The sequence below is a fragment of the Phyllobates terribilis genome, unplaced genomic scaffold, assembly GCF_046119375.1.
Source record: "Phyllobates terribilis strain yellow unplaced genomic scaffold, ASM4611937v1 Scaffold_4__5_contigs__length_816908805, whole genome shotgun sequence".
NCBI classification, from domain to species: domain Eukaryota; kingdom Metazoa; phylum Chordata; class Amphibia; order Anura; family Dendrobatidae; genus Phyllobates; species Phyllobates terribilis.
Window position 1 is genome coordinate 81478347 of NW_027362764.1, and position 19683 is coordinate 81498029.

General features: G+C 40.4%; 1 protein-coding gene across 2 annotated transcripts in view; it reads left to right on the plus strand.

Moving 5' to 3' along the window:
• LOC141265026 (mycolipanoate synthase-like) overlaps window positions 1-17745 on the plus strand; it is a 43368-nt gene extending 25623 nt beyond the window's left edge. For both annotated transcript variants that reach the window (XM_073677565.1, XM_073677566.1), the window contains 3 exons: window positions 62-265; window positions 9204-9385; window positions 11036-17745. In XM_073677565.1, coding sequence (XP_073533666.1) covers window positions 62-265; window positions 9204-9385; window positions 11036-16489 — 5840 coding nt within the window. In that variant the 3' untranslated portion in view covers window positions 16490-17745. The remainder of the gene's footprint in view (window positions 1-61; window positions 266-9203; window positions 9386-11035) is intronic.
• Window positions 17746-19683: the final 1938 nt, after the last annotated feature.

Sequence of the window (19683 nt, forward strand, 5' to 3'; positions counted from 1 at the left end):
GAAAATAAAGGATGATGATGTCACCTGAGAATAATGTGCTATTGTATTTTATACATTATAGGTCTCATGAATAGAGATGCCGAAAGTGTCTTTAATAATTCTCCAGATAACATTAATCATTTTAATGGCACTGGAACATCAACGAGCATCGCAGCTAACAGGGTATCATACTGCTTTAATCTGACGGGACCATCCTTATCAATTGACACTGCCTGCTCTTCATCCTTAGTTGCTTTACATTATGCATGCCAAGCCATCAGACAAGGTAAAAACAATTATAAAGACAGAGACTCGATAAATATAGCTTTATTTGCCCTCTATGTAACATGTATTCCATATGAGCAATGGAATAATGAAGAATTCTCTAGCCTTACAGCTTCCTTTGTTGTGAGCAGTTTTGATAATGCTAATAACATAATGATCTAATACATGAGCAGCCACTCAATAGTGACCCAATGGCTAGAGATGAGAGAATCAGTTTGAGGAAAGTCAAATTCACTCATTTTACAAAAATATGTTGCATTTGCCCTAATTATCAGAGTTCAGAAAAAAAGATACTCACTAGTCCCACAATTGTCCAGTTGGGCAGCATTTCTTTGAGTATCTTCTTTGATTCAGTGCAGTCTCTTCTTAAATCTGGAGTGGTGCCTTCCCCTGGCTCTAGGCATATTTGGCACTGACTAGGCCCTTTGGCATATTTTTCATTGGTTAGGATCTGATTCTTTATGACGTCTCGATGCCCATTATGACAATGTGACACACGTCATAGAGGGAGAGGAAAGAGATTTTTTTCCTTTCAAAGTTTGGGCATCCAATATTTTCAATCGGGTTCAGGTTCTGGTTGAATTTTGGATACTCTTCTGGTACCCAAACCGAACTATTACATAAAGGTTCGGTCGGGTATAAGAACCCAAACTTCCAGTGGTCCGCCCATCACTAATGATTAGCATGTTTATGAAACAATTATGGCTAACACTTGTGTAGCCATATTGGTTGGCATATTTACATGTGCGTAAAAGCTAGAAACTAGAGGAGAATGTATCTTTTGAAATTCAAATTCGCCAGCTTCACAAAATTTTACCAAGAAATTAGATTTGCGGTAAATACATTTAGGTGAATCACAGTTAAAAAGCCTGTAATTAATTGCCTGCAAAATATGTATAAAACACTGAGTTCTCCTTTGAGCCAATTGAACATGTTTATAATGCTGCAATGCAACCACAGCCTTTTTAATGTCCAAATTACATCAACCTAGCCTAATTCATGTGAAACTTTGCCTTAAAAAAATATTTAAAAAAAAAAAACACTCTATGGAGGTTATTGCTAGTTCCAATCATAGAGACTCTCCTACTTCTCCTGTTATCCACACTGTTTTAAAATTAAAATCATCCTTTAATTCAATACAGGAATATTCAGAAGCTTTCAACAGCTTCCAGAATTTAGTTGTTAGAGATATATGGAGAGTAAAAAGTGTTAAACGACAAAATAATTTAACAAAAGGAGAACAGTTAATCATCTAAAAATTACAGGATAATAATATAACAATATGTCCCACTGATAAAGGAGGGAGTATTGTTATACTCGACGCAGAGGCATATCATACAGAATCTCTAAGACTATTAAGTGATGAAAAAACATATAAAAAACTATCATTTGATCTGACAGAGCAATATAAAAGGAAATTGAAATCTCTGGTGGACGCAGGAAAAAGGCTGGGAATTCTATCTGTACAACAATATAAATACATCAACAACCAAAACCTTTCTATAGCGATGTTCTATCAAATTCCAAAGATACATAAAGATGTAAAACATCCTCCAGGATGTCCAATCATTTCTGGCATTAATTGCCTTACGTCCAATTTGTCAGAATATTTGGACTGTACACTCCAAAAATATGTACCTCTATTACCCGCCTATATCAGGGACCCAAAAGATTTTTTACATATTTTGAATACTATCCAGTGGAAATCTAATTTTATTATGGGTACATTAGACATTACGTCATTATATACAGTTATAGATAATAAAAAAGACGAAGAGGCAGTACAATTATTTTTACAGAAAGAGACAAATACATATAGGATTTCACAAACACAAATTGATTTTATAAAAAAATCTATTAATTTTATCACCACTCATAATTATTTTAAATATGAAGAAATGATTTTATTTACAGACATGGGGGACCACGATGGGGACCAGATTCGCACCGGTTTTCACTAGTCTATACGTGGGCAGGTGGGAGAAATTGTTCCCCCCACCAGGAGCCCGGTGGGGGTCTGGTCCTTTGGAAATGGTTCATAGATGATGTATTTTTTATATGGCATGGGGGCAGTTGTAGTTTAGAATTTTTTTTAAAAGACATCAATAAAATTGATTTTAATCTAAATTTTACTGCAGTCACCAATGCACTCAATTTTCTTGATATTACGGTATATGTGGAGAACGGAAAATTGGCCACAAAAAGTTACAGTAAACCGACTGATAGTAATAGCTATATCAGTAGGAATATCTGTCATCTTCCTATCTGGTTAAAAAATATCCCTAAGGGACAATTTGTGCGAATTAAGCGCAATTGTACTAAAAATGAGGACTTCTTGCAAGAGTCAGATAAAATGATTGAGAAATTCACTCAAAAAAGGGATATAGCCTTCCGGATTTGGAAATAACAAAAGGACAAGTGGAAAAAATTCCCAGAGACGAATTACTAACTATACAGAAAACCAGGGGTTTGGATGAGAAAAAACTGTGCCCTTTTAAAATCCCCATTATTATGCAGTACAATCAGGAGAGCGGCAAATTAAGGAAGATAGCGAAAAAATATTGGCCGCTATTAATGGAGATAAAACCATGGGAGAACATATCCTCCCCAATCCCAGTTTCATATATAGAAGAGCTAATAATTTGCCTAGTAAAATCGCCCCAACAGTTGTGGGTAAAGATAATGGGGGGAAAAATGATAATAGGATTAAAGTTTTTTCCCATGTAAAGCATGCATTATGTGTGATAAAACTAAGATGAAAAAACCTATAACTTCTTTTAAAATCGAAGAGGAAGAAGTAAACATCAATACACATATATCTTGTTATTCAAAGGGAAAAATGTATTGTATCCGATGCCCTTGCCATAAACATTATATAGGTAGAACAAAAAGAGAATTGAGAACTAGAATGAAAGAGCATGCCAATAATATTAGGAAACAATACACTGGCCACCCACTGTCATTGCACTATAAACAGGCACATAGTGGAAAACTGACAGGAACAATTTCTGGGGGTATTGAAAGTGTTAAAAAACATTGGAGAGGTGGGGATTATATCAAATCCATGTCAAAAGCAGAAACAAAATGGATTTTTAGAATGAACTCTTTAAAACCCCATGGTCTTAATAGTGAGATAGAGCTTTTTGTTTTTCTATAATACCCTATTTGAGCTCCTGACCAATCAGAAGGAGTGTCCACCTATAAATACAAGGACGTTTATGGTATCTGCAATCCCTGATAAAGGAGGCCGTAGCCTCGGAAACATGTTGGATTAGCGCTGGGTGAACCTCCCTCCAGAGCAAACCCACAGCCTTTATGACGTCACACTGATACAGAGCACACACATCCTTGTTCTTGTTGGCCACACAGGTGTGACTAGCCGCCACACCTCACTGGCTTTAGGTGGATACCTTCATCCCCTTGTGCAGATTCCTGGTCAGACACTGGGCGACACACCTTGTCTTCATCTGCCTTGAACTACACACCTACCATTCAGCTATTTCAGGAACATTGTGGCTTCTCCATTCTGGACTTCCTAGCTCCACCAGCCTAACCAGCACACAGCAAGAATCTGAACTTTATTGCCACATTAGCCTGACCGGCTCACAGCAAATCCTGCTTCATCACCCCTGGACATCCACGCACCATCCAGCATCCAGATCTCTTGTCGGCACCCTAAATACTACTGCTATCCACTGCAGTATCGTCTGCGTGCTCACAGTCCTGAGTGGCTATCCAGGTGGATAGTGCACTGACAGGTCGTGTCTAGCATTGTGCTGCACTCTCCTGCTGTCTGGAGCATTTACTACAGAAATTTTGGTTTCTCAACCAGCAGTGAGAAGTTTTCTATTTTTTATGGCGTCTGCAAACTTGTTTGCTAATCAATGACAAAGACTTTTTATCAAGCTTTCCAAAAATTATCTCCTTTTCTTTCTGGAGAAAATAGAGGAGTACAGCTTTGAACTTGAAGAAGTTATAGCTTGTAGTCACTAAGACTTTTCAAAAAATGTGCCCTTTTTTGAGAACTGTTTCTTGAGAGTACAAAAACATGATAGTGCGTATTCTAGCAGCAGTGCAGTCTAGCAAGATGAAACACAGTGGGCAGCCAGGAGGTGTGTGGCTGGTGTGGCTATGCAGTGGCTGCTGCAGAAACAGCATAGTAGACGGTTAAGACAAGGCAGGCAAGGAGATGCTTCACAGTTTTGGGTCAGAAGCAGCAGGCCCAGCAGCAGCGGTACAGTCTAGCACTATAAAACAGTGAGTAACAAGGAGTTGTGTGCCTGTGGCAGGAATATCTATTATTGCAGTCGTTTAATCTCAATTTTAACATTTTATTCACCTGAGTGTTCACTACTAGGATTACAATATATCATGGGGAAGGTGAAAGAGGGAGATGAGTAGTGTGAATAAAATATAACTTTTATTAATAATATCTAAAATATATTGGCTAAATATTTATAAAATAAAATTCTGAAATACCCAGTAAATTATTGAGTATATATTGCATCACTGTTGCATTCTAGAGAATTTGTATGCTGTGCAAACTGTGAGCAACTAAAGTCCCTAAGTGCAGTTTACAGGGAATTAATATATTACACTCTAGGAAATGTCCCTCAGTTTATTAAATTGGCAAGAGGTAGGGGGTCTATTTATAACTGATTGTCAGCTTGAATGGTGAGCAAAGCAGATTGCTATAACAGTTTATAAGATTGTGCTGGTGATCATGGTTGTGCACTATGATACTGAAACCATCTGTTCATTATATCCATGCGCCAATTGGTACCAGTGATGGTATCTGCAGTTGTAGGATTGGCACTCTGTGCTCTATCTTGCAAGTGAGTAGCTGTCAGCAGTGTCAAATTGCTGTCTAAATTGTAGTGCGCATTGCAGAATTTCGCTCAGGTAGGTGTAGCACCCTGAGGATTCGGCTGCTACAGGGGTATTACACCTCAAGCCAGAGGTGTGGTATTCCACTCCCGGGTAAGGATGGAGTGTGGAACTGAGCTCAGTAGGCTGCATGCACTACATACATCCCATTTCCGGGGGACAGACCAATGGTACTCCCACTAGAGAAATGTGCAGGTACGACAGCGTCTGTCCCTGGCTGGAGTGGGAGGGGGGTGGAACATCCCAGTAGTGTAGGGGCAGATAGGGGGAGCAGTCTGGGTAATGCTAGGAGCTCATTGGGTGCTGGTCACCTGAGCTCACACATAGAGGGAGTATATAAGGTGGGAACCATCTTAGAACAGGGTCTTTTGTAGAGGTTTGGTCAGACAAGCAGAGCAGCTCAGCCAGCTCCAAGGCCAAGAGAGTGAGAGAGAGGAGAAAAGAAGGACCCAGAGGGGGAGAAGAGGGAACTCCAAGAACCTAAAATTAGACCAGAGGGTGAAGAGTTGGCACAAGGGTACCGGATCCCAAGCTGGTGGAGGGCACTAATCCTTAGCCAGAGACCGGAGGTCGTGGGCAGGATCTGCCACGACCACCCACTAAATCCACCCGGAAGGCAAACCAAGAATAGGGTCAGGGAACCCAGAGACAAGGGTTTTACCAACAAGAGGCCCGAGGGAGCCGGACTTAGGTGGATCCCTGGTGGGGAAGGCCAGAGAGAAGGACAAGTCAGAAAGGGAGCTCAGGAACACGCTCCAGAATCACCTGGGGGTTGGCCGAGTCCAGGACCTGGTGGACGCAGCACGGCTCGGGCGGTCACTCAAGGCCGGAGTGACCAACACAAAAGCAGTAAGTAAAAACCCTGAACTGCACAGCCCGACTCTGAGTTTCATTACCATCCTCACTGCACCTCCACAACCACCATCCTCTGCAACTGACCCCCTGAGGCTATACACCTCCCGTTGGGGGTTATACTACCAGAAGCTGCACACACACCACCAGCCTCAGTGGACCCTGCTGCAGCGGCGGCCGTAGTGACCGCAAATCAACGGGTGGCGTAGTCGACACTAAAGAACATCCAGTAACATCTGTAGGACTGCCACACACTGAGCTTGACACCCTGGGCACGGACCGGGTCACCGCCACTCGGAGACTACAACCCCCATCTGATCCGGCTCCGGGTATCCCCCAAACAACACTGGCCCAGGGGGCGCGTCATAGGCATTAGGCAGAGTTCCCACAGGTGTGCAGTTTCTTTGTCCAATCAAGTAAATTTTTTAAAGCTCATAAATCTTTTCCAGCAAAATAGATAAACGGCGGTTCGGCATAAGGCAAAATAAAATAGTACTTACAGTTGTACTGTGCTCATCCTTTCACAATATCGTCCAGATACTCACCGCGTACTCTGACCAGAAGTAGGAAGTCTCTCCTAGGGAAAAGGGAGGGGGGAATGTAGAATGCCTCAATGGAGTGTGGTGCACGGAGACTCCAGACCAGCTTTTGGGTAGCAGCGCAATGAAAATGGAAAAAATCCAGTATCTGCAATGTGGGATTTAGCTAATGTAAAAAATCCGACAAGGTTGTTAGTCGAGCCAGTTGGCGACACTGCTTTCCACCACATATTCCAAAACACAGGAAAGTCACATCCCACAACTTTCAAATGCAAAAAGTTTTTTGCCACTCACACTTTTTGGGACATAGATTCACAATTTGTGCTTATGTCGACCTGGGCCACAGGAAGGTTTTTGACGTCTCCGTGGATACACCTAATGTCCACCACCTTCCCGGGGACTGGCACATGTGGGAGGGTGGCCCTTACCAGGGTCACCAAACTTCCAGAGTCTAGTCACTTGCACCCCATACACAGTTACCTGGCACACTTGGGGCCCCTTGCCAGGATGAGGAATAGGCGAAGTAGGAGCAGCGCCAGCCTGCGCAGCAGACCATTGGCTCCCGAGGTCAGTTGGCTGATATGTGCCCTGGGCATGATACCTCCAACAGATAATCTTATGAGATGTACCCCTTGAACCCGGCTCTGACCCCTCTCAGGATCTTGGGTGACCCTCAGAGGTGATCTTGGACAGTTTTTTTTGGGTTTTCCTGACAAGTAAACTCAGACTCCCTTGATGACTCAGAAAGTTCTTCGCAACCAAGTATCTCTCTATCAGGCCCACCAGGTCATCTGCATTCTGGAGATCTCCCTGGGCAACCCAGATTTGTACCTGCAATTCATCACCACCCTCTCCATCATCTATGCTTGGGAACAAGTCTGAGGCTACAGACATTTTTGGACCAGGTGCAGGAAGTCAAACATCTGGGATCATGGAGACTTGTCCTTTTGGTAGCACCAGAGGTGCACCCATTGTGCCTGGGCATCCAGGGTTATGCCCAAATGTGCCAGAATCTCCACCTTCAGCTTATAGTACTCCTTCGCATGATGAAGGGCAAGGTCATAATATGTCTTCTGTGGTTCCCCAGTAAGATATATCACCAGCCCACTGCCCACTGCTCCGGGGACAGTTTCTCCCTGTCTGGTACCCTCTCAAATACAGTCAGGAAAGCCTCTTCATCATCCTACAGAGTCCTTTTCTGCAAGGCGTACTGTTCGCTTCACACGAATACCGTCCCTTTGGCTGGCAGAAAGTGCAATCTCCCTGCCCCGAACAGTTTCCGCCAAGAGAGACATTTGCTGCTGATGCATCTTCTGTATGTGCTGCTGATGCTGCTGCATCTTCTGTTGTTGCTGCACCTGGCCTAATTGTTTTGCAAGATCATCAATACTTTCTGACGTGTTTGCAATGCTAATGCTGCCTTCACGCAGGACCTACAGACTTTATCCAGCAATGACCTGTGCTTCTTGGGATTCAATGCCTGCATCCACCACGAATTGTAGGGGTTTGCTCAGGTAGACGTTAGGCAGCATTCACGCAGGTATGCAGTTTCTTTGTCGAATCAGGTAGATTTATTAAAGTTCATAAGTCTTTTTCAGGCTCACCCCTTCACAATATCTTCCAAATTCTCACCGCATAGTCTGACCAAAAGTAGGAGGTCTCTCCAACTCCCAGAGAGAACAGATCTCAAAGATGTCTCCACCTCTACACATAGACAGTTATGAGCAGGTCAGCTTCCCTTTTAACCAAGCTGCACCTGATGGATTGGAGGATGGGAATTACCAGTCCCACCCATCACTTACCAGTCATTCCTAACACCTTAACTCTTTGATGCTCCACTAAGTAAAACCTCTCAGCACTCTATCAGTGCTGGAGCCTTTGCAGGTGTCATGTCAATGATGCCAGGTAGCTTGTCGACACATCACTCCATCTCCGACTTGGTGGCAGCAGACACCACCTTGCTACCTATCTACAGCAAGCTATTAAGGATTCATAAGACTGTAGTCACATAGGGTGACTGCATATTTTTATCAGAAGACTGGACAACTGATTTAAGGCAATTATTCACATTAGACAAAAGTCTGCTGATAATGCCAATATCGGTGGGATCGGCTGGCAGTCTGATGAGTATAGGTGCCCTTGACTCTTTTCTTGACAGATGAATTTGGGGAGAGAACAATTCAACTTGTTGGATTTCCAATGGCAGATCCTTCTAGAGGTGTATGGCAGTGGCTCTCTCATAAGGAACATGAAAAAACTATTGTTGGGACAAGAGATAGTTGTATTTATTAGGGTAAAAAATGACTACAATAAGAGTAGGAGATCCTGCTATGAGTGTTGAAGGAAAGGGGTAATGCAGTGCAATGAAGAGAATGTCTTGCTTGGGAACAGGATTCCTGCATTATCTTCAATGTAGGCTTAAAGTTCTGAAACTACCCAGAATCACAGTGATAGTTTAATCTAAATACAAACTCCATATGGAACAGTGATGAATTTTGATAGGAATATCAGGGCTGAGAAATTGGCTTTAAAACTAATTTTGGATGTCATAAAACACCTCTAGTCTCTCAAAAGGCAGTGTTCAATACAAACAGTATTGTACACATATGTATGCTTCTGTTTAATGTGTTAAAATTGTAAATTTATTTCTGTATATTTAAGGTGATTGTGAGATGGCGATATGTGGCGGAGTCAGCTGCATCCTCGAACCTCGCATCTTTGTTGCCCTTTGCAAAGCAAAAATGCTTTCTGTAGATGGTATAAGTAAACCTTTCTCCAATCAAGCTGATGGATATGGAAGAGGAGAAGGATGTGGCATTGTTCTTCTAAAACCTTTAAAAAAGGTATGAAATGTTTACATTCTTATTATTTTCTACCATCACTCATGAACATCCTATTGTTTTCATTAGAGTGAGCAAAATGAGTCACAGTAGTCATTTCTGACCCACTCCTCTGTTGCAACTGGACTACGCTTCTGTGGCCAGCATTTTCAGCATCTGGGTACCTCTGTCTATTCCTAAGCCTCTCAACATCATGACATTGAATGAGGCCATGTAACTAGGCCTCAAATGATGGCATAACAGGTCTTGAACCATGTCATCATAACAAGACAAGGCTTAGGAAGTGAGAAAGGCACCAGTAGAGGCATTGCAGAGGATGCCGGTCAAAGAGGACTGGACTAGAGGTCATAACTGAGTGAAAATGAATCTTTAGGCTTATCTCTAGGGATCATCCACTTTTTTGTTTTTAATTCTCACATAAATCACAATGTTATGGCGGTATCTCGCATGCGTTCACCACTCTGCTTGTCCTCATGTCTGGCCACCACACTGAATTCATGCAGCCCTTCCAACTCTGCTGCAAATTCCTGTTGTCTCCACATGGCTATAGGGAGCATGGCCAGATCATGCAGTAATTTAACCCTGCAGTGGTCTGCAGGGTTTAGTTTCCCCGGCCAATCACCAACCAGCAGGTTCTATAACATGCAGCACCACCCTTCAGACCTTGCCTAAGCTTAGGTTCCAGTTTGCTGATAGGATCTAGTTCCCAGCCAAGGTGTTTTGTGGGCTTTCTACTCACTTGGGTACATCGGGAGGCAAACAGGAAGTGTTTTCTTTTAAATGTCAATGTCGGTTTATTGATTCATAAACCGGCCAAAAGCAAAGGGAAAACAAACAGCCTTTAGTGCATGCAAAACAAAGGAAACAGTCCTTTAGGCAAAGTCTCAGGCTAGCCAAACAGGCTGGATAGCATCTAGTTCACTGGCTCAGTCTGTAGACAACACCACACACAGGAGGCCTTCTCACTCCAAACGCAGACCATGTGCCAAACAGTGACCTCCATTTTAACTTGTGTACCACACCCAGAGATGAGGTATGTGGGTAGTCAGACAAGTCCATCTCTCCGGCTACCCGTAAAAGCTGGCCCGGAGCACCAAACAATCCTCTTAGGGCTTAGATGCACTAAGCAACATTGCAGGATTACATCACAGATGACAACCATCTCGGTGATACATACCTCCCATCAACTATGTGTCAGTGAGCTATCTTACAGTATCCTGAACCTGTGCTGCCTGACCTAACCTCGGACCATCTGACTGAGCTTCTGTCTAGCCCCTCTGTACCTCGCATACCTGCTCTGGCCTGTGAGTCAGCTGCTGCAATTCCAGGGACAGCCCTTGAGTGGTACCTGGTGTCTACCAGCAGCCCAGCCTATCCTCACCATCAGAGGCCCTAGTCAAGACCTGGTACAGTAGATACTTTGTCACTCCACTCCAGGATAAGCCCGTCCTGTGTTGCAGTTGGTCCACACCCTCCAGTGTTACTGACAATCTTACACTTGCTCATTGCCTACCTTTCATCAACTGCCCACTTTCTCCAAAGTGACCATTACATTCATTGAAGCTTAGGTGTGAAGGTTGTTATTCTTCTCACCTCTTCCATTATCATTTTACTGTTGGCATTCTGTTTAACATTTTTAAACATTTCTTTCAGGCTAAAGAAGAATACTGCAAAATCTGGGGGATTATAACTGCAAGTGCAGTAAACCAAGATGGACACTCTGTATCACCAATCACACGACCATCTCAACATCAGCAGGAACATTTATTGCAGCATATTTATAGTAAGACAGATCCAAGTTCTGTGCAGTATGTTGAGGCTCATGGCACTGGGACACCAACTGGTGACCCAATAGAAGCTGCCAGCTTAGGAAATAACATTGGAAAAAAACGCTGTAAAGTGAAGGCTCTGAAGATTGGATCAGTTAAAGGAAATATCGGTCACACTGAATCTGCTGCTGGGGCTGCTGGGTTGATTAAAGTTCTTCTCATGATGCATCATGAAATTATTCCTCCATCTTTACATTATTCTATAGAAAATGGAATCAAAATGATCGAGGAATCCAATCTAGAAATTCCAACCAGTCCTGAAAAATGGCAAGAGGACATCAAATTTGGAAGAATGGCAGGAATAAATTGTTTTGGGTTTGGAGGAACTAATGTTCATGTTGTTGTCAAGCAATATAATCAAGAATACCCTAAGTATCATTCAAAAAGATCAGCTGAATTATTTCTATTATCGGCAGCTTCTAGCAAGTCCCTTCACCTCTGTATTGAAGACACAAAACAAGTGTTAAGCAACACAAAATCATTATCCCTGGAGAACCTGGTCTACACAGCAGCTTGCAGGAGAAGTCACCTAAATTACAAATACAGAACAGCATTTCTCGCCTCTTCTGTAACTCATTTACACCAACAGCTACAAACTGTGAGCAACTTGGCTTCTATGGTTAAACCCAGCCATCATATTGTGTTTATATTCTGTGGGAATGGAGTCCTTTATAAAGGAATGTGTAAGATGCTACTTGAACATGAGCCAGTATTTAGAGCTAAAAGTGTAGCAATCGATAGGTTAATCCAAGCTTATACCTCCATTTCTGTGCTGCAGTTGTTAGAGATGGAGTTTGATGATTTCTCAAGGCCGGATGTGGCCCAGTTGCTGCTCTTTACAATTCAGGCGTCATTAGTGGCTCTTCTGACACATTGGGGGGTGAGGCCAGATGGAATTGTTGGACACTCAGTTGGAGAAGTTGCAGCAGCTCATTGTTCTGGACTTCTTTCACTTGAAGATGCTGTAAAAGTCATTTATTACAGAAGCATGCTGCAATGCAAAGCTACTGGGGGCAGTATGTTGGTAGTTGGCAATATACCAGTGTCTGAAGTATCAAATATAATTCAGTCATACAAAGAAAAAGTATGTATTGCTGCTTACAACAGTCCTACTTCTTGCACATTGTCGGGAGATACTTATTCAATAGAACTCCTTCATGGGGAGCTGACCAAAAATTACAGTGAAAAGAATATATTTCTCGTAAAGCTAAATGTTCCTGCAGCATACCACAGCCCAATGATGGACCCTATATTAAATGAGGTAAAAGAGATGCTGCATGATTTGCAAGAAAAAAACATGGAAGTTGATATTTTCTCTACAGTGACGGGTAAACTAGCTTCCAAAGAAGATTTCACCACTAGTGATTACTGGGCTAAAAATATTCGTGAACCAGTTGCCTTTCAACAAGCTGTACAAGCTTCAGCAAGAGATAAAGAAAACCCATTGATCATTGAAATAGGTCCCCGGAGAGCACTACAAAGGAACATCATTGAAACTTTAGGAGCGAAAACAACAGTATTACCTGCTATACAGCCCCAAAAAGAATATGAAACTGTATTTTCCATGCTGATGTCACTTTTTACTCAAGGATACAATCCTGACTGGAATAATGTATTTCATGCATATAAATCTTCACCATCAACAGTTCCCAGATATCAATTTGATTGCATCAAGCAAGATATTAAATATGAAAAACTTAGACAAGGGAACCAAACATCATCAAGTCCCAACCATCCATTAATCCATAGCATGAGTGAAGATTTGTCTGACTTCCACTGCAAGGTTTCTAAAGTCAATACACCATATGTCTATGAGCATAAAAATGGAGGATCTGCCCTTATTCCAGGTGCATTCTACGTAGAACTTGGATTGGCAGCTGCGGCTACCAGCTTTAAACCTAAATTACCTTTAAGTTCTTTGGAAATCAGTGCAACATTTTCCAGTCCCTGTGTTCTCCACCAGGACTCCGTGGACCTAAAAATAAAGCTACTGCAAGAAGACAAAGTACAGCTTTTTGAAGTTCTAACATCACATGTTTTTGCACGTGGGAAAATACAAAAACATAACTGTAAACTAAACAAAGACAAAAAAATCTCAGCTGAACATATCTTTAAGAGATGTACTTCGATTTTCAAATCAGAAAATGTGTATGAGCAACTCTTCTCATTAGGATTTGAGTATGGGAAGGCTTACAAACAGCTGGGCGATGTTCATTATGGGAAAGATCTTAATGAAGGAATTGCCAGAATAACAGTGAGTGAAGAAGTAAGGGAAACAATGTACGAGTACCATATACATCCAGTCATTTTAGACTGCTTCCTTCAAATGTCAATTTGTCTTGGAACAGGTACGAAAGATGCAGCTATCTTCCCATCATCCATAGGAAGTTTAATGATGCTACAGCCTCTTCAAGAAGAAATGATTGTCTACATGAAGATGATAAAAACAACAGAGAAGTACATTGAAGTATGTGGATGTTTTGCAGATATCAATGGCTCCATTTTAGTAGAAATACAAAGTGCTCAATTGACATTTGTAAAACAAACTGCAAATGAAGCAAAAAACACATTTTTCCAAGTAAACTGGACACAGAGTTTACAATCCAGTCAGAGATCAAAAAATGAGCCAAAGCTCTTGATTTATTCTGACAAAGTTGGAATAGGTGAAAAGTTATCAAACTACATTCAGAAAGACGTGAACTACATTCCTTTCAACAGTTGGAATTCAGATATTCAAGCACATAAGCTTCTTAATAGTGAATGTGAAGATGTTGTGTTTATGTGGGGAATCCAAGAATTGACTGAAGATATTCCAAATAATCTTACACAATATCTAGGAAAATGCTGTGAAGTCTATCAACAGCTGATTTTAACAATGCGAAAAAAGACCCCCAAGCCTTCAATCCGGATAGTGACATTTAGAACTGTGGACAATACTGTGGATCGCATTAACCCTGGATTTGCTTTTGTCGGAATGACAAGAGCATGTATGACAGAAATACCTGACATAACATTTCAGCTGATCGATATTAGCTCCTCAAGTTCCCAAGATATTGCGGCATTAGCCCAGGTTCTTCTTCATTATAATCCAGAGGTGCATTCAGAGATCTGGATTAAGGAGGGTTCTATTTATACAGGTGAAATTACTCCCACCATCACTGAATGGAGAACACAGGTAATAAAATCTGATAGTTTTACCCTTTATACTTCAGTGCCTTATACGGTAACGCAAATTTCTGCTGAACAAACTAATTTCAATGTTTCTATGCTTAAAAGCCAAGACTTAGAAGTTCGCGTTGATCAAATTTGCGCCCACACAAATGATTATTTTCCTGTTAGTCTTTCAAGCTGGAAATATGGGAATACTCTGTACTGGAACTCTTTGGCAAGTGATAAACATGAGCTCGTTGCTCTGGATTTTTCTGGTGTTGTGACTGTTGTTGGCAAAGCTGTTAAGAAAATTCATGTAGGTGATAGAGTTGTGGCATGCTATCCGATAGCTGCAACCTCTAAGGTCATCCTTCCAGAAAATGTTTGCTACTTAGTCAGAAAAGCACCACTGATAAAAAATGCACCTTGTATCTCATTCTTTATCTTGGCCTGGGAAATTCTGCACAATCAACTACCACGTGCAAAGAATAAGCCTAAACTTGCTATTCTAACATCTGATGCAAAGTCAGTTTTATGCACAGTTTTGTCCAAGACAGCAAAGGAATCTGGATGGGAAACAGTGATAACTGATGGAAGTAGTGTGGTTGATAAGCAATGCACTTCAATGGTTATTCTTCCAACAGCTACAGCTGTCACTATAGAAATGCTGAATACATTACCACTTCTTAAAGATTTGGTCTTTTTATCTGATCATAAAAATGTTAAAAACTGGCACAATCTAATTTTTATCAGCAATCAAGACATTCACATTCACTTACTTGATATTTCTGCTCCTTTCCAGAAGGCATATTTACATCAGAATGCCAAAGAACTGCACAAGTGGCTTTATTCTATATCTCCAGAAACCAACATTATTATTCCAAAAGTTTTGTTTCAACATGAATCTGGCTTGGATAGTAAAGAAACCAGCTACTTTGTAACTCAGTCATTACCTGTAATTGAGCTAACCAGTACTATCTCAAAGATACCAATGTCAGCACCTGATCCAGTGCTTTTCAAAGATAACGCGGTTTACGTTGTCACAGGTGGTCTGACTGGTCTTGGACTTGAAACGGTGAAATTCATTGTGAACAATGGTGGTAGCCATATAGCAATTTTATCTAGAAGAAAGCCAACCCCAGAAATGGAACAACAATTAAATGCGGTTCAGAATCTAAAGGAAGTTGCCAAGATAGTTTCCATACAATGTAACATTTCCTTCTACCCTGAAGTAAAAAAAGCCATGGAATTAATGAAAAAAATATTTCCAAATATCCCAGTGAAAGGTGTTTTTCATAGTGCTGTGGTTTTTCATGATGCAGTTCTGCAGAACCTAAATTTGCTCCACTTTGAGAAAGTTCTCAGCCCAAAAGTAGATGGAGCAGTGAATCTCCACCTTGCCACGTCAGACATGAAACTTGACTACTTTGTGTGCTTTTCATCTGTTGCTTCATTTGTTGGAAATGCAGGACAAGCAAATTATGCAGCTGCCAACTCCTTTCTAGACAAGTTTTGCTTATACAGAAGAAATAAGGGTCTTTGTGGACAATCGATCTGTTGGGGTGGCCTCAACCTTGGAGTTTTACTCAATCAGCACCAAATTCATAAACTCTTAGAAGCAAAAGGAATACTCCTTTTAAATGCTGTGGAAATTCACGAGTATCTGAAGAAATGTCTTCAAATAAATAATTCAGTTCAGGCCATTGTCAGGTTTAACTTCAAAAACATGTATGAAGGCATGTTGTCAAATATTCCAGGACTGAAGAACAGGTTCAAAAATGTGGTAATGGAAGAGATGAAAAGTTGGGAGCAAACACCTAAAGAAAAACAACATTCTGATGGCAATAGAGAAACCAGTGGCAATTACATTTTGTTAGTAGTTATGGAGCTCACAGGAGTCAGCTCAAGTGACATCAGTAGCAGTACTCTTCTCAGTTCTCTGGGGATTGACTCAATGTCGGCCATGACATTGCAAAGTCGTATCTTTAAAGAGAAGAATGTAAACATACCTCTGGTGAAACTACTGGATCCCAGCACACAAGTCTCCAGTTTGGTGTCACTGATTAAAGAAACAACTTCTGATGAAAAAGAGCAAAGTAGTGAAATAATAGAGGAAACTTATCTGTGATATGGAAACGAGTTGGCAACAACTGAACTAAAAGGGAACACGTTAGATGAAAAAACGCTATTAACCTGCAGATATGGGGTTAATCTTCAGGTTAGTATTTTCTGAACCTGCCCGGCCCCCACACTTATACCCCCCACAGCCCTGAGAAAATTAACTTTATTGCTCTTGGTAGTGTTCCTGTTTTAGTCAAAGGGGGCTACGCTGGCGTGGGTTCAGTCACCGATCTGTGTGTAGAGAGCAGCGGCTGTAACAGTGCCTCTGACACTGATTGACAGCCGCCTCTAATTAATGTTGAGCTTCTGTCAGTCAGTGCGGGGGGGCGCAGCTACAGCCACCACGTTCTATACACAGAGTGGTGACTGAACCCATATTGTCACCACCCCTATGACTGGAACCGGTACGTTACTATAAGGAATAAAGTTAATTTCCTCTGGCAGCGGGGAACGTCCAGCTGAACCCTATATCTGCAGGATAATAGAATTTTTTTCACATCACAGGTTTCCTTAAACTAACTGAAGTACTTTACAGCATTTTGTGCAGTTTTATTAATATATAGTAATACATTGTGATTTTACGATAAATTATCAAGGCAACTTTTTAATTATGTTCTAATAATTTTGTGAACATCTCAGTATATTTTACATATTAATACTCAGTCCTTTAAACATGTAAAAAAAATTATAATCTGCATTTATAGCCTCAAAATTTAAAAACTAACTCCCCAATACACTTGTCTTCCTTATTCCGGGCCATTGCTAACCCTGGAGCCACATTCTGTCCATAGTAATGTTACTATGATACTGTGGTTGTCACATCTGGGAAGCGCACACGAAAGATCAGAGCAGTCAGTAATATTGATTAATTCTTATTTTTCAGTTTTAAACCTGTAGGCACTGATTTTTTTTAATCAATTATTAAATTATGATGTTTTGGTGTACTATATATAGTTGTCTAAATATGACTAAATGTGTGTATAATGTTCAATTTTCCATCTTTGACATGTGTCTGTATAATTCTATATGAAAAGCACTGCAAGTCTGATTTTTCTTGATATATAAGCAATATGCAGAAATGTTTTTTTCTTATTTAGATAAGTGTTTTGAGATATAATTTAGAATGTGTAAGCAACATGGATACCTACAGTTAGATTTAAATATGTATATTATTTTTATACCATGATATTTATTAATATTTGAAATGATTTACAAGCGCTGTATTTATAATCTGTTTAATAAAACTACCTCTGCTTAAACTTTTACAGTCACATTGTGTGATAACATTAATTAACAATAGATTTACTTTTTATTCATTTATTTACAATACTGAATAAAAAAGTCTTTGTTATCAGCAGGAAAATAAATTATTTCTATTTGATCTACAACCCCATCTTCAAAAAAAGTTGGGATGCTATGAGAAATGGAAAGAAAAGAAGAATGCAAAGATAAATCTCTAATAGGCATATTATTTTCACAACAGAACAAAGAACACAGATCAAAAGATGAACATTAGCCATTTTTCCATTTCATTTAAAAAAAAAAATTAACTAATTTAGAAATTGATGGCAGCTCAAAAAAGTTGGGACAGGCTTATTAAAATGCTGGAAAAGTAAGTAGTGCCATTGAAAAACAGCTGCATGGTCAATTTTCAGCTAAGTCACGTGATTATTAAAAGAGCAAAGATGGTCAGAGGTTCACCAATCTGTGAAAAATTACATCTAAAAAAATGAAAAGTTTGTGGTCTGTATCCACACTGCTAGCTGTTGAAGAAAATTTCAAATGCCAGAAGAAATATAAAATAAAGTTTTTTTATTTTTCCACGTGTTTCGAAGTGTAACCCACTGCTTCTTGAGCCTTAATTATAAATGTGACCAGGGATAATGTCTCTCCAAGTGATCCAGGTAATGCGCTGCAGAGGGTGGGATCTGCAAAACTGAAGGGTCTACCTGCAAATTTTTAGGCGGGATCATGGGTGCGGACAATTTATTCATGTCTGCTGATCTGAGAGGACATAAAGGTGTGTAGGGCTTCAATAGATGTTTAGAGTATCTGGGGCCTAAGTTGCTTATGGCTTTAACCCGTAAAGGATGAAGCCAATTTTCCTTTTTAAGTTTTCACTTTTTCCTCCCCTTTTACAAATAGCAATAAGTTTTATATTTTCCCTATGACATAGACACGTGAGGGGTGAATTGTAGGTTTGAATAACACCATTCACTTTGCCATATAGAGTAAGGGAAAATGGCAAAAAAATTCCAAGTGTGGTGAAATGATGACAAAAAAATGCAGTTTGGGTTTATTTGTACAGAATTAATTGTGCAGTAAAAATAACCTGGCAACATGATTCTCCAAGTCAGCATGATTGCTGTGATACCAAACATATGTACAAAAATTATCCCTTTTTAAGGCAAGATACATGACTTGCTTGTGTTCATACATGAGGTGAAAACTGAATAAGTCATATCTTTTTCACATGGGGTAAAATGATCCCTGTTTAGAGAGTATGAAGAGCTTCAATTGCTAAATGAAGACATGATAGGTTTTTCATAAGCTATCCAAAAATTTTCCTTTTATATGTGGCACAAGAACAAGTTATCTCTTTTCAAAGTAAAGAAGCAATGAAGCAAGTCATCCAAAATATTAGCCCTATTTTTAGAGCGGTTTCTTTTTCTTTTCTTCTACTGTTTGGACACACAGCATGGCTCAGAAGGGAAGGAGCACCATTTGACTTTTGAAGTGCAAAATTGGCTGGAATAGATAACGGACAACATATCGCATTTGAAGAGCCCCTAATGTGCCTAAACAGTGGAAACCCCCCTTAGGTGAACCCATTTTGGATACTACATCCCTCAAGAAATTTATTTACAGGTGTGCTGAGCACCTTGAACCCACAGGTGCTTCACAGAATTTTGTAACGTTGAGACATGAAAATGAAAAAATAGATTTTTCCCACAAAAATGTTCCTTTTGCCCCAAATTTTTCATTTTCACAAGGGTAACAGGAGAAAATGGTCACCAAAATTTGTTGTGTAATATCTCCTGAATACACCGATACCCCATAAATGGTGGAAAACTGCTGTTTGGCTGCATGGCACAATCTCAGAAGGGAAGGAGCATCATTTGTCTTTTGAAGAGCAAAATTGGCTGGAATAGATAGCGGATACCATGTCGCGTTTGCAAAGTCCCTGATGTGCCTAAACAG